This window comes from Panthera uncia (genome assembly GCF_023721935.1).
Source record: "Panthera uncia isolate 11264 chromosome B3 unlocalized genomic scaffold, Puncia_PCG_1.0 HiC_scaffold_1, whole genome shotgun sequence".
NCBI classification, from domain to species: Eukaryota; Metazoa; Chordata; class Mammalia; order Carnivora; family Felidae; genus Panthera; species Panthera uncia.
In genome coordinates this window covers 72161100-72174648 of record NW_026057582.1, presented here as the reverse complement: position 1 = coordinate 72174648, position 13549 = coordinate 72161100, and the positions used below count along the sequence as shown (strand labels likewise).

The 13549-nt window shown below is 53.0% G+C and overlaps 1 protein-coding gene across 1 annotated transcript; it reads right to left on the bottom strand.

The window, feature by feature from the left end:
• Positions 1–2647: 2647 nt before the first annotated feature.
• On the bottom strand, positions 2648–13377 carry AJUBA (ajuba LIM protein). Its single transcript, XM_049613108.1, has 8 exons — positions 12004–13377; positions 9102–9203; positions 7355–7422; positions 7160–7222; positions 6281–6411; positions 6146–6197; positions 5320–5388; positions 2648–4824 (listed from the first exon to the last, which is right to left on the bottom strand). The coding sequence occupies exons 1-8, from the start codon at positions 13037–13039 to the stop codon at positions 4699–4701; spliced, it is 1647 nt and encodes a 548-aa protein (XP_049469065.1). The 5' UTR covers positions 13040–13377; the 3' UTR covers positions 2648–4698.
• Between the last annotated feature and the right edge of the window lie 172 nt (positions 13378–13549).

Here is a 13549-nt window from a genome sequence, read left to right as displayed (position 1 = left end):
ACCAATAGTGAATCCAGGACCATGCGTTGTATTGTTATGAGATAGCTTAAGTCCCTCTAATCTAGCAGTTTTGAAGTTAAAAAAAAAAAAATCATGTGGACTTGCTCAAGAGCGCTGACCCATTGCCCTGCAGATTACCTCACCTCCTAGGTTTGTGGGGTTGCTTCCTCCTGGCATCCTTTACTTTCTCACAGAACTCCCTGCAAACCTCAAGCTACATGTCCTACTTCTCCGGTGGGTGGGGAGCAGCTGGACTCTACACTAGGCTGGGTTATGTATTTGCCTCACACCAGAACCGGTCAACTGGCTGGTGATACTAAGACCCATTCCAGGAAATGAGTGATGACAAGACCATAAGCTGGTAGGTTACTTGGCACTATATCATATATATATATATATATATATATATATATATATATAATGTCCAGTTGCCCACTTATAGCTTTCACTCTAATTAATAATTTGGCCCGAATCAATTATTTTATTCGGGTTCACAAAATGCTGTTTTTCCAATTCTATCATTCTTTCTACATTTACTAGCTGGCATTTTCCTCTCCTCAATGAAGGTTCAAAATAATATAAAAAATAACTCCCACTCCCAGTGGCCAAAGAATGCATTTGGGGACAGGATTTGTCTATGGGCCGCCACATTCTGATCTACAATCGAAGTCCAACAAAGTCTCCCCCCGGTCATCTGTACCCTGCAGCATTAGGTCTTTTGTTTGTAACACTCAATTACTTTGCACTTGGTGACATGTTGCTTGTAATCTTCTCAAGGCATTTTATGTGTGTATTTGTCTCCCTGGCTAGACTGTGACCTCCTCAAGGGCAGGGACTCTCCTGCAGTGTATTTCTTTTGCTTCTTCTAATGTGCTTTTAAAGATACTTTGGCTACTGCTAGTTCAAGTTAGCAAAAAAACCAACCAACCAACCAAACAAAAAACAAAAACATTAGTAAGAACCACAAGTTTTCATTATTGTCTCTTATATTCCCTGGCTTTCCCACTAAAACTTTCCCTAATTATCCATCATAATGAAGGGCTGATCTAATTTACAGTTTACTTGTGCTGTGGGAGTCCCTGCAATGGGGATGAAGGTTCGGGTGGGAGGGAAAAGGGGAAATAAACTCTTTATTAGTCTTCAAAAGTTGGAACCTCATTTTCCAGCTGCATGACCTTAGGTAAGTGCCGTTATCCCTCCATTTCTATTTCTTCATTTGGTAAAACGAGGTCACAGAGTTCCAAAATCACACCCCGCTTGGCTCTAACCCTCCCTCTAGGATACAAGCCTAACCTACACCTTTCAGCAGATGTTCCTGGTAACCTGTGTCTCCCTGCTTGGATTGCTCCTTGGCTCCCTTCACAAGGGGCAGTGCTAGCCTTTCTAAGCATAGGTGGACAGAATCTGCCTCTAACTACTCTCCGAACACGTTAGACTGCTCTAATCCATATGTCCCAGTGACAGTTTTCTCTTGTTTCCAAGGTCAAACCTCAGTCCTTCACAACCAGGGCCAAGTGTGGATATTCCAAGGTCTCTACACCAGTAACGGGCAGCAAGGCAGAGGCCGTCTTAGGTTCTCCTTTGCTGTGAGGGAGAATGGAGAGGACGGAGATTGTCTTTGTTGTGGAACCCTCTAACATTAGGGCTCCAAATGACCTGGCTCGGGTCTGGATCCTTCTAAAACAACAAAATGCTTTTGCTCACTGGTTTTTCCAATCCTTTTGTCTCAATCCTATCAGTCTCCTTTCTCTCTCATTATCCCTCTTGTTATATGTACAATCTCAAGGACCTTATCCAGCTGGCTTTATGTGCCTAGAAATAGCTTTCTCTACTTCCTCAACTGAGGACAGTCTCCGGCCTGATTGCAAATGGAATCTTACCAATTCCCTGGCCTAGGAAAGGGGGAAGGGAGAAACAGGTCTTGAAGGAGTGAGACAGAGGGAGAGCCACCACCAGCCATATTCTTCATAAACCAAACCACATTCAGGCCTGTAGTGAACGGAGCTTACCAGAGCAAACAGCCAGTCTGCTGTGAAAGCCTGACCCCCGTACTGTGACTCTCATCTAGAGACACCAAAAAGATCCAAGACTCTCCCATTTCCCCCTTGCCCATCTCAGGCCTAGTGGCTATTGATGAAAACCAGGCAGTAAGCTGGCCAAACAAGGTCTACCTGTTGCTGGGTCCTTTGCAGCACCCACGAATCTATTAGCTGTAAATATTAAATAGAATGGGTCAGGTAGAGCTGTCTCCTGGGAAACAGGAAGAAGGGGTCTTGCAATGCAGTGAACACTTGGGAGCCTGCCAGTGACAACGTGAGGTGGCTGGGGCTGATCTTCTGCCACAGCCTGCCTTCCCTGGGCCTGTCCTCATCAGCTGTTAGCACTTGTCTTTTCTCAGGATGGAGGAAGGGAGTAGCCCCAGTGGCAAGAACAGAGTCCTGGGGAGCCTTGGGGCTGGCACAGAGGAGCACAGACCCAGAAAGGAATCAGCCAGTAATATGGAGGCTGAAATCAGAGTAAGAAACCAAAGGTCAGAGTGGACACGACCTCCAAGAGTCAAAGAAGGGATGGGTGTAAAGGTATACATGCTTGTCTGGATTTCCCAGGCCTGGAGCAGCCTGGTGAGAAAATTGCCCAGTCAGCGTCATTGTATTCACTTATTTAATAATAATAATTCAGAAGAAGCAATCCCAGCTGTAGATCAAGTAACCTATCAGAACATTTATCCCTCCAAAAAAAGTGCATCCCCTCTGCAGTCAGGGGTATGAATGTGAGCTCTTACTCCCCCTCACACCCTCATGCACAGGCCTCTCCTCTGCAACCCCAGCTTGGCTGACATGGTCACCTTAGAATAACCCCTAAACGCGGAACTTCTGTTCTTAGGAGTAACCATTTCTAGTATGAAACTCTAAGTGACAGGGAATGAAGACTAAGGATTAAAGATTATCAGATTAATTTGCTGAAAACCAATTCACCTATAGACAATTAGTCTAAAATAAATATTTATCAAATCTGCAGCATTTCAAAAGGATTTAGCAGATTTACCCTTTCACTTTTTATTGTTGTTGTCCACATAACCTTTAATTGTTAGTCAACTGAACATGCCACATGCCTGCTCATTTGTTTAGAATATATTGGCATTTTTAACAGCAGGAATGTAGAAGTTAGGCCAAAGCATCAAAATCATATTGAGCTCTATTACATTTTCCAAGGCATCTAATTTGTAAAGGAATATTGAATTAAGAAACACAAAAAAATGATACACAAAATGTCCATACCAATTATATTTATTGCTAGAAACTTTAAACTTTTTAGAAAAGTGTTTGAAAAGTAGATAACATAGGAAAATGTCCATAAAGGTAGGAAGCAATCTCAACATTACAAAGTGCTGCAAATTTGATAAATTTGTTGTTGACAATAATTCAGAAGTACTGTTGGATGAATAGATGTAAATCTTGAAAACACCCAAAACATAACAACGAAACACCTAAATGGCTATAAAAATAACCCAAAGGGACTGAGCTTTTGGCAAACTGGTCATTAAGTAAACTTTGGCAGCTCTTTCTGCCCATGGGTCCTATTCCTGTGCTTTCAATAAAACCACCTTTTTTGCACCCTCCCCGCCCCCCACAAAACAAGTAAACTTTAAGCATACAAGTCTCCCACGAATTGGCTTTAAGGGAATCTACCTTAGGTAAACCGATTTCAGCCAAACGACTAGAACCAGATCAAAGTGTGTTGCCCCTCTGGCTCCCCAGAACCTCAGAGTTTGGGAGTTGTAGTGGTTATAATCCTAGATTCCTCTGAGAGGTGGCAGGTCTGGAGTGGTGAGTGACTATGAGGGAACTGGATAAGAGTGACCTGAGAAGAAGGGAGTGAGACAGTGTGTCTATGAATGTGCCTATGTGTGTCTACATTGGGTTGGAGGTCTCAGTGCACCTATACCTGGGCATGTGCACGGAGCGCGGTTGGCCTAACACTTCTTACATGTCTCACCTGGCACCTCCACCCCCAAGGACCCACTCATTACTTCCCCAACTGAGGAGAAGAGGAACCAAGTATGGGCACCCACCTAGCCTTCCCAGGCCCACGTGAGTCCCTGAGAAATAGGCAATACAGGCAACAGGCCCACTGAGAGCTGTCCCCCTTCCCAGCAGAGGGGTGAGCAGTGCTCCTAGTCTATAGGGAGAAAGTGGCCAAGAAAAAAACTCATTAATAAGGTCTAGTGTCCATCTCTTCATCCAGATACAAAGACACTGTGGTAAGAACCTGCTGACCCCATACTTGACCCACATGAGGGGTACAAAAGAGTGAGGAGTGCTCATGATGTCCTCTCTTCCTATAATCCAAAGCTGGAACATCACTTGACTTATGCATAATCATAGACTGGAGATACAGACCAGAATCAGACCTTTAGAAAGTACTGGAACTCGCCTGCAGTGTGTACCTGAGTACACGCTACAGCACAGGCTACACACATGGAAAGAAAGCCAGTCACCCCACCATGGCAATTGGAAGGTTCCTTCTCCACAATCCATTTGGAATGTCATATCTTTGGGTCTCTGGCCCTTGGGGCCTTCCCCAGAGGGCTCTTCTTCCTGGCCTGGGAGTGCGTTCCTTGCCTCGGCTGGCCTCAGAGGGGCCCTCTGGCCAGAGGAATTTGTCAATGGTGGCGAAGGCAGCAGTAGCGACTGCAGTTCAGATATAGTTGGCAGGGGGCTGTCGGGCATTAAGCCGCTGCATGTGACAGCCGTGGCAGAGCAAGTGCCCATCCAGAGGGAAGCAGCAGCAGCCTTCCTCATCACTCAGCTGCATCCGGCAGTCCTAGGGAAGAAGGACATCTAGTTTACCTCAGCTTAGGCACCTCAGACATCTTGGGAGTCTGCCTTGCTCCACACCAGACTCCTAATGACTGGAAGAAAGGAGGTGGGGTTGGAAGGGATAGACTCCCAGAGAAGAAACCTGAGAAAATACCTCAGCGGGACAGCAGGTGTCGCTGCTACAGCAGAAATAATGAGTCAGACTCCCATTTCCAGCAGTTACCAGGAGTCCCTAGTTTAGTCTTGCCTCTGGGGAAGCCAGATTCAGAAAGGACTAAACAACCAAGACCAGAGAGGGTGGCTGGAGGATGAGAGAGAGAGACAGAGAGAGAGAGACAGACACACACACACACACACACACACACACACACAGGAGATAGGCCAGAGCACCTTCCTGGTTTCCATGCCTTAGACCTCTCCTGCAGGCAGTTTAGGGACATGCCTCACCCCCCAGCCCCATTCCCATTCTCCTCCAGAAGCCCTGGCTCCCAACACTCACCTCACAGTGGTAGCACTCAAAGTGATAATCCCGGTCCATGGATATCACCCTCACAATGTCCTCACAGCCCTGAAATGATGCAGACCCCCATGGGATAAGCTTGGGATGAGCACAGCATGACAACCCCAACTTTACCTTCCCTACTATGGGCCCCTCCCACACCAATGGGAAGATCATACAAAGGCCTCCAGACAGAGCTCTCTGCAATCATCTGCGGCTTTGAGATGGTTTTTGCAGATCCTACCAGAACTTTCCCCCCACCCTTTCTTAGGGTTGCCTCCAGGAGGCATGTCCTCTCATTGTCTTCCCTCTGTCCAGCAGCTCTGGCCTTACCTACTTCTCCCAGCTTTGAGGGAAGCAGAGGGAGGGAAAGGGGGCAGGCAGCATAAGTAAAGTAAACTAAGCTGGGGACAAGGAGATCCAACAGGATCTGATATCTCATTGGCTTTTGGCTTCTCTCCCCAGGCAAATGCTTCGCACACACAGCATAAATCATTGCTGACATCTTCCTACCAGCCCTAAGGATTCTTCCCACCTTTTTTCCAGCCCCTACCTCTGGAATCTGGTGACCCTGACCTCGAAGAAAGTCTCCTCCTCTGGACTGGGAGAGACCAGATGAAGCCTGGGCCCAGTGAGGCTGTCAGACATGTCCAGGCCCGGATGTTAGGGTCAGGGTGGTGACCCTGAGAGCAGAGTCACACGGGAATCTTCGCAGAGTACATTCCTCAGCGCCACCGCCTCCCGCGGGAAGCCAGGCCCTATGTCCCATCCCCTTCCCAGGGGCAGCGGCACTGGCTGCCCCGCAGGAGAACCCAAACATACTGACCTCTGAGGGGAGGATGGGTTGGCCGCAGGCCGCACACTTAGGAGCATAATTTCTGAAAAAGAGAGACAGAGATGAATTAAGGTTGGAGAATCCCTGAGCCCAGTTCCACACCATACCCCAAGGGGGTAGACTCACTTGTGGTAGTCAGTGACGCAGTACACCTGGTTGGAGAAGTCCACTGTGAAGGGGATGCCATCCAGGCACTTGTTGCAAACGATGCATCTGAAGCAGCCTGGGTGATAGGACTTTCCCATGGCCTGTAGGATCTGGCTCATGGAGTGGGAGGAAAATCAGTCTCCCTCCGATCTTGGCTCTCCCGTTACCCAGCTACCCATGGCCCTTCCTGCTGCCCCCCAACCCCAACCAACCCCCTGCTATCCTCCCAGAACAATGCTACGTAATCTGAGGGAAGCCAGGACTCTTAAAACAGAGGCAGAAACCTTGAACAAGTTCTTAGCATCCAGGCCAGTGGTTCTCATCCGGGGCTACATATTAGGATCACCCAGGGAGCTTAAAATACCCATCAATGCCTGGGTCCTATCCCAAAAGTATCCATCTCAGTCTCTGATGAAGACCCAGGCACTGGTATTTTCTTTACTTCTTCCCAGGTGATCTGCTAGGCTGCTAGAGTTGAGGACCTCTGATCTAATCCTATCCCTCCTTCCTAAATTAAAAAAGAACAACTCAGTTCTAACTGATCCCAGTCAGTAGCAGGAAGGACATTAAGACCCAGCATCCCACACCCCTTGCTCAGGTGGAGGGCCTGGCTGTGCCTGCAGAATTAGGTAAAGACTAGGTTACAGAAGCCTGGGGTGGCAGGATTAGGGTCCAGACTTGACCCCACAGGCAGAGGGACACCACTGTAAACAGTTGCTCTGGGGAAGAATGAGATGAAAGTGATTCATGTGGTGATACGGTTCCTCCCTCCACCTTTCTCAGTACCACCTATCCCCTGGCTCTACCCCTCGGCCCCTCAGGCTCATAGAGAGTCTCAGATGAAGACACTTTGCTTACCTTCTCCAAAATCAAGTGACCACAGACACAGCACTTCTCAGCTGCCTCCTGAAACCCTGAAAACTACAGAGAAAGAAAAGACCAAGGGAGGGTGTTACAAGTAGAGAATGACCTGATGGTTGGAACCCCAATGGACCACCAAGAAGGGAATCCACTGTGGGAGCCAAGTCCAGGCCCAGGGGACCCCTCACTCACCAGATAATCTTCCTCACAGTACACGGAGCCATTGACGCTATAGAAAGCTTTGCAGCGCAAAGTTCGCCCTGGAAGCAGAAGACAAAGGACTGGAGGCCATCCCGGGGTCCAGGTACAGGGTTTCCCTGCCCCAGGGTCACTCCTCTCCAATGTCACATTATGTGTTTAAGTCTGGACTTTAGTGCCTATGCTCCTAACTGCTGTTTGTCCTCCCTCCCTACACAAAAGTCCCATCTGATGCAATTCCAATTTGCTTTGGTCTCATTCCTGCCAGCTTCCCCTCTCCTCTGCTCACTGCTTCTCCACTTCCTGCCTCCTCAACAGTTTTCTAGTTTCCTGGCCTCCCTAAACAAGTACATTCCCCACCAGTGCACGTGGAGCCACCAGGGAAAGCAAAGCCAACCACAGGCTGGGGCACAAGGTAAAGGAACTCTGAACAAGGTGCTGGACGATGCCCACAGAGGTGGTCACACTGTCACAGGCCTCGCCCTCTGAGACTTTTCAACCTAGAGGCCTCTTTGTGGACAGCCATCTTGCTCTCCCAGCCCTGTCTGTCTTTTTCCAGGGACAGGCTTGGCAGGTCAGGACATACTGGCGTTACTGCTGGGGACAAAGTGCTTTGCTTGGGAGCAAAGTCAGTTCCCTTTCCCGCTGTACTGAACTGCTACCCCAAGCTTAGAGGAACCCAGGGAATCCAGGATCTTCTGTGAGCAGACAAAACATGTGATCAATACTTAGGAACTGCTCCAGGGTGTCTAACTTGTCAGAGAGGGGGTAGGAGTAAGACCTAGGATGGAGAATGGGCAAGTTGGCCACTTCCTCTGCCCTCTTTTGATCACAATCTCCACTTCCACCTCTGTCCAGTGGTTTAGAAAAGCTGACTTAGAAACTCATGAGACACAGCAGGGGTAGAAAGAAGGAAAGAGACATACCCAGGAAAGGCCCTACAAACAGGACAGACAGATAGATGAACCTAAGAGAACCAGGCAGAGGTGGGGGGGGGGGAGGATTGGGGTGGAAGGAGAGAAAAGCTGAGTGCTGGAGTCAGACAGGCAGAGATAGGAGATTAAAGGTTTAGCAAAGGAATCAAGAGTGGGCAAGCAGTGGGGAGGGGTAATGAGGGAGGTGAGGGAAGGGCCGGGGAGTTAAGGCCACTGGGAGCACCCCCCCCTCCCAGGCGGGCCTCCTGAGCTAACAGCAGCGGGCATTCCTGGAGCGTGATGTCATCAGCTTGGCATGGCCCTGTGGCCTGCACTCCAGCGAGGTGGCTGAACTCTGACCAGCCAAGAGAAAACCCCTCTCTCCACCCCCCATGGCTCCCAACTTCCCCAGCCCACCCCCACCCTTCCCACATTCCAGTCTTTCACTGTCGCCCCAGGCAACTCAGACTGCCCAGGACCAAACCCCACCAAGGAGAGGCTGAGGCCGGGCTGGAGTCCAGGCTGGGCAAGCAAGGAGGCAGAAGAAAGAGGGAGGAACACAGGGGAGGAAAGAGGCTGAATGGAGGAAGGGAGGACTCACTCCAGAAAGCAGACCCAATATGGGGACTAGAGAGTCAGGTAAAGCACAGAGAAGGAAAGGCGGGGCAGCAATGGACACCCAGACATATGGTGGGCACCTGACAGCTGCTGTGTGAGCAAGTGAAGAGGCAAAAGCTCTGCTTTCCCTAGGCACTTGTGAGTGTGGATGCATGTGGGGAGTGCTTGAGGCCCCAGCCCCTGCGGGAAGGCCTAGGGGACACACTCACCACAGGAGCAGCAGACAAAGCACTGGGTGTGGTAGAGGCTGTCCAGGGCCTGGCAGGCGTTGCTCTGCCCATAGATGCCTTTGTTGCACTTGATACAGGTGCCTGAGGGGAGAGAAGAGGTTGTTAGCATCACACCCTATGCCCTCAGCTCAAAACCAGAGAGATTCGGGATCTTTCCTCACTATTCTTTCCTAATTGTGCCAGAGGACCAGTGGTCTCAGCCTCCCTTTGATGGGCTCCCTCCTGGGAAGAGAGGATAACGAGAAATGGGATGCAAAAAGGTCTTGGATGAGCAGACCCATTCTTGTTTACGTGATTAATCAACAGATATTTTCTGAGCATCTAGTTTGTGCCTACGAAAAACATCGTGTCCAAAACTGTGGAAGATTGGAAAAGGTCAAAGATATGGTCCTTGGCCTTCAAATAAATGCTTACGTTCTGTCAGGAAGAAAAGACTAATAGGCTAGGATATGACCCCTGTTGCACTGTGTGGGACAAGGAGTCAGATATGCCAGTCCATAATGTCTCAGCAGTGGACTCCTAGAGAAAGTAGGCCAGGTCCAGAAAGCCTCTCTGGGACCTCAGTTTCCCCATCTGTAAAATGAGCTGCTATTCAGCTACAGAATGACTTCTTACTGCTCCACACCTCCAGGCTTTCAAGGATGAAAAGAAGGATATGGCTCAGCAGAGGGCCCTGTGCAGAGGGGACCATGTGAGCATGACTCCTGTGGGGAGGTGGCTGCTAAGAATGTAGGGTGTGTTCCAGGGACTGGAAGTTGCATAGGAAGGTGGGGGAAGGGTGACAGAATCCCTAATGTCTCCCAGACATCGATCTTGGGAGGAATAGAGCTAAACTGCTCTTCTCTGACACCCCTCCCCCTAAAACACATACACCTGGCTCTGGCACCCACCTTTCCTGGGTGTGTTCTTCCCTCCCTCCACTCCCCAATTCCAGGCCCATGAGTGAGGGCTAGGGCCTGTCTTTGGGGAGCAGATCCCAACGGGCCCGCCTCACCCCGCCCCACCTCTCCCCCTCGGCACACTGCCATACTCCTTGCCTGTTGGGGCCCATCCCAGTCTTTGCCCAGGGGCTTGGGAGCCCGTGCAGCAGCTGCAGCGATTGATGGGCCCAGACCTGTCCTGCTCCCACCCTCTGGCAGCTGGGCAAGGCTGTAGCCAAGGAAGAGGGCCCCTAACTAGGGGCCAGAGTAGGAGGGTACAGTCAGGCTGGGGATTCTGTCAGAGGAGGCAACCTGACTCTCAGGAAGAAGAGGCCCCTACCTCTAGGGTCGAAATGCCCATAAGAGTGAACATCTGCTCCAAGATTGCCATGCCAGGGGGGCCCGTCAGAACCATTTCTTTGGGAAGCCTTGAACATTATGGGAAGACTGGCACAAACTGCTCAGGCATGTCCGCCTCACCTCCTCCAACCCAGTATATCCACACTTAGGTTCTTCCTGCCATTTTATTGCACTCTGTCCAAGCTCCTTTCTTCCTTTTAACTCTGATGGCTTAGCCAAAGAGACTTCTTTCCACTCAACAGCCACTTCTCACAGGCCCCCAAAGGAAACTGCTAAAAGGATCCTGTCGCTTTGTCTCCGTTGACCAAACCATTGTCTACTCTACAGCTTTCCTCTCTCAGGATGGGAACACTGAGGGTTGAACCAGGCAGGGCCCTTCCAGACTGCAGCCCTGCTACCTCAACCTCCTCCTCAACCTTCCCTCCTTGGCTGGGTTCCTCTCCCCGGCCGCATTTCTTTCTAACCATAGAGATCTAGAGATCTAGAGCATGGGGTCCAGCGCAGGAACATGGATGGTGAGAAAGGTGAGAAAAGGCCCACAGCCCTCCATTTCTGCTCTTCCTACCATATCAGCATTTCTTCCTGCAGCGAAGTGGTGGTTGTGGGTCTTAGCTAAAAAGATCCTTTAAGACCCCAATATCCCCCGGTAGCTGTGACTTATAATCAATTAAAACTTCTTAAAGGTGACCGCGTGGGGGAGAGAAACAGCGACCAGGTTTCCTTAACAGCAGCAGGAAAGAACGTGCTACTTCCAGCCTGAATTCTGAGGAGGTTGTGCCCCAAACTGAAGGCCAGGTTATTTCTGGCAGTTAACACAGGGTCGTTAACCAGCTAGGGATGCTGGTGTACGGGTGGTCATGGCTTTTGCCCTGACTTCCGGAAGATAGGGAAAATAGAAGCGGACACCACCAGATCTCCGCTTAAATGCCCACGCACGCAGGCAAGCCAGCAGGACTGGGACGAGCCAGTAGCAGGGTCCCCTCTTTTCCGTCCCGGAACCCCTCACACTCTCTCCGGGTTCCATTTGCCCGACCGCGGCCGCGGCTGCGCGCGTGTTAGCAAGCAGCACCCCCGCCCCCCACCGCACTCCACCCTCTGCCCAGCGCCGCGCCGTGCCGCGCGGCCGGCCCCGCCCGCGGGCACCTGGAGCGCCCGGGCAGGAGCCGGCACGCACGCGGCCCGCCCGCCCCGCCCCCCACCCGCGCATTCCCCGAATTCCTGCGGGCGGAGCTTGGGCCGGGGTGGGGGCGCGGCGCGCGGAAGCCTGCAGGGGCACCGCCGCCTAGGGGGGAGCAAGATGGGGGATGCTCTCACTCCCCACTTGGTCCCCTCCCCACGAGGCCTCCTACAGCGAAAAACCGAGGCTCTAAAGCTTGAAGAACTGGAACTCACGAGATCATAATCAGGGGAGTGAATGTAGCATGAATAAGGAGCCCCTGGTCCATTTGAGACCTGGTGGAAAGGGGAAGTCCCTCTTGCCTCTTCTAGCTCCGCGTCTCCGCCTCCGACTTCCCGGCGCCGGCAACTGGGGCCGTCGGGGCAGTGGGGAACCGAATGCTGTGACGGGTCCCGTCCCATCCCTAACCACTTGTCTCACTCACCGAAGTAGTCTTCTCTGGCCTCTGGTTCCCGCATCCGGGCCCGGGAGGCCTCTGGAACGAACGGACCCGGCGGCTCCTCGAGACCCGACGGCTCAATCCCCGAGGGTTCCCCGCGGGTGCCAGCTTCTCGCCCACCCGTGCCCACCGTCAGGCGCAGCAATGCTGTTAGCTCATCCTGGTATCGGGCGCCCGCGGCGCAGTCCCCGTATCCGGTCACCGAGTGTCGTCCGGGTTGCGCCCCGCGTCTCTCCAACGGCCCTGCCGCTCCCACTCCGGCTCCGGCTAGAGCCCCGGGGCTGCCTAGGGCCGGGGGATACGAGTGGCGGCTTTCCTGGCAGCCGAATCCCGACGGCCGGTGAGCGCACAGTCGGTCCAGGGCAGCGTGGAGCTCCGGGTAGGCGGACGGCACCCCTCCAGGGGAATAGCCCGCCGGAGCCCCAGCCAGGGGTGGGCCAAACAGGCATGGCCCGGCGGGCAGGGGGCTGCCGTGGCGCTGGTCGTAGCCCATGCTGATGCCGCTGGTACGATTGCTGCAGGGTCGGCTACCTCCGGCTCCACCGGCCCCCGCCCCGTCCAACAGCAGGCTGCCCCGGGGACTGGACGGCTTGCTGGCATCGCTGGCTGAGCTACTGGCGAAACTGGAGCGGGGGCTTAGAGCTGGGGCCGTGGTCTCCAGCCGAAAGTCGGGGGGCAATGACTGAGGTAGAGGCAAGGCCCGGGTGGGAGGCGGCCCCCCAGGAAAGGAGCCTTCGTAGCGCTGCGCCTCAAAGGAGCCGCGCGGGTTCCGCTCAGCGTCCAGGGGGCCCTGCTCCCGGGCTGGCTCCAACGGCTCATCCCCAGGTCCCCCAGTAGCTCCACGGGGCCCTGATTTCCTAGGTCCCCCCAACCCACTCAGACGCCCCTTGCCCGCCCCGGGGGTCCCATCAGATCCAGACCGGCTAGATTCACCCTTTCTGCGGCCGAACTTGGCGCTGCCGGAGTCCGAGAGTCTTAACTTCTCCAGCAGGCGACTGGCTTTCTCCCCTAACCGCTCCATGCCCTCGGGCCTGGGGCCTCCAGCCCCCTCCCCGCCCGGCACCCTGCAGCGTCTCTGCGGCCGCTTCTCTTTCCCAGCGGCCGGACTCCGGTTCCCCGGGGGCACGGGGTAGGCACACGGGTTTAACGGGCGGCCCGGATGCCCGGCACCGGGAATCCCGCAGCATCCCCCAGCGAGAGGGGCTGCTTCCCCCCGCGCATCAGGGCTTAAGCGGGGCTAGAAGGGCCTACGGCCGCAGCTGTCCCGTCCGCAGGTCTGTCTGTTCACGCGTCCACTCGCCCTGCCGCCCCACTCTCCTCGGCCCCCGCCCCCCTCACTCTCACACTCAGCACAGACCGAACTTCTCTCCCAAACTTTTGTCTGCCTGGCCGGATCTACTTTCCGGGAGGGGCGGAGCGCTGTGTGCAGGAGGAACGGGGGTGTCTGCGCAGGGATCTCTGGTGCGCTGGAGGGGGAGGGTGGTGCTGGTGGTAACTGGCCCGGAGGTGGAGACCTGCCGACTGGAGGCGA

Excerpts from the sequence above, each read along its gene's own strand:
- AJUBA (XM_049613108.1), bottom strand. The coding sequence starts at position 13,039 with ATGGAGCGGTTAGGGGAGAAAGCCAGTCGCCTGCTGGAGAAGTTAAGA. Across the intron at positions 7,423-9,101 it reads CTTTGTCTGCTGCTCCTGTG|GGCGAACTTTGCGCTGCAAA; the intron begins GTGAGTGTGTCC and ends TTCTGCTTCCAG. Across the intron at positions 6,412-7,159 it reads GTCACTTGATTTTGGAGAAG|ATCCTACAGGCCATGGGAAA; the intron begins GTAAGCAAAGTG and ends TCCATGAGCCAG.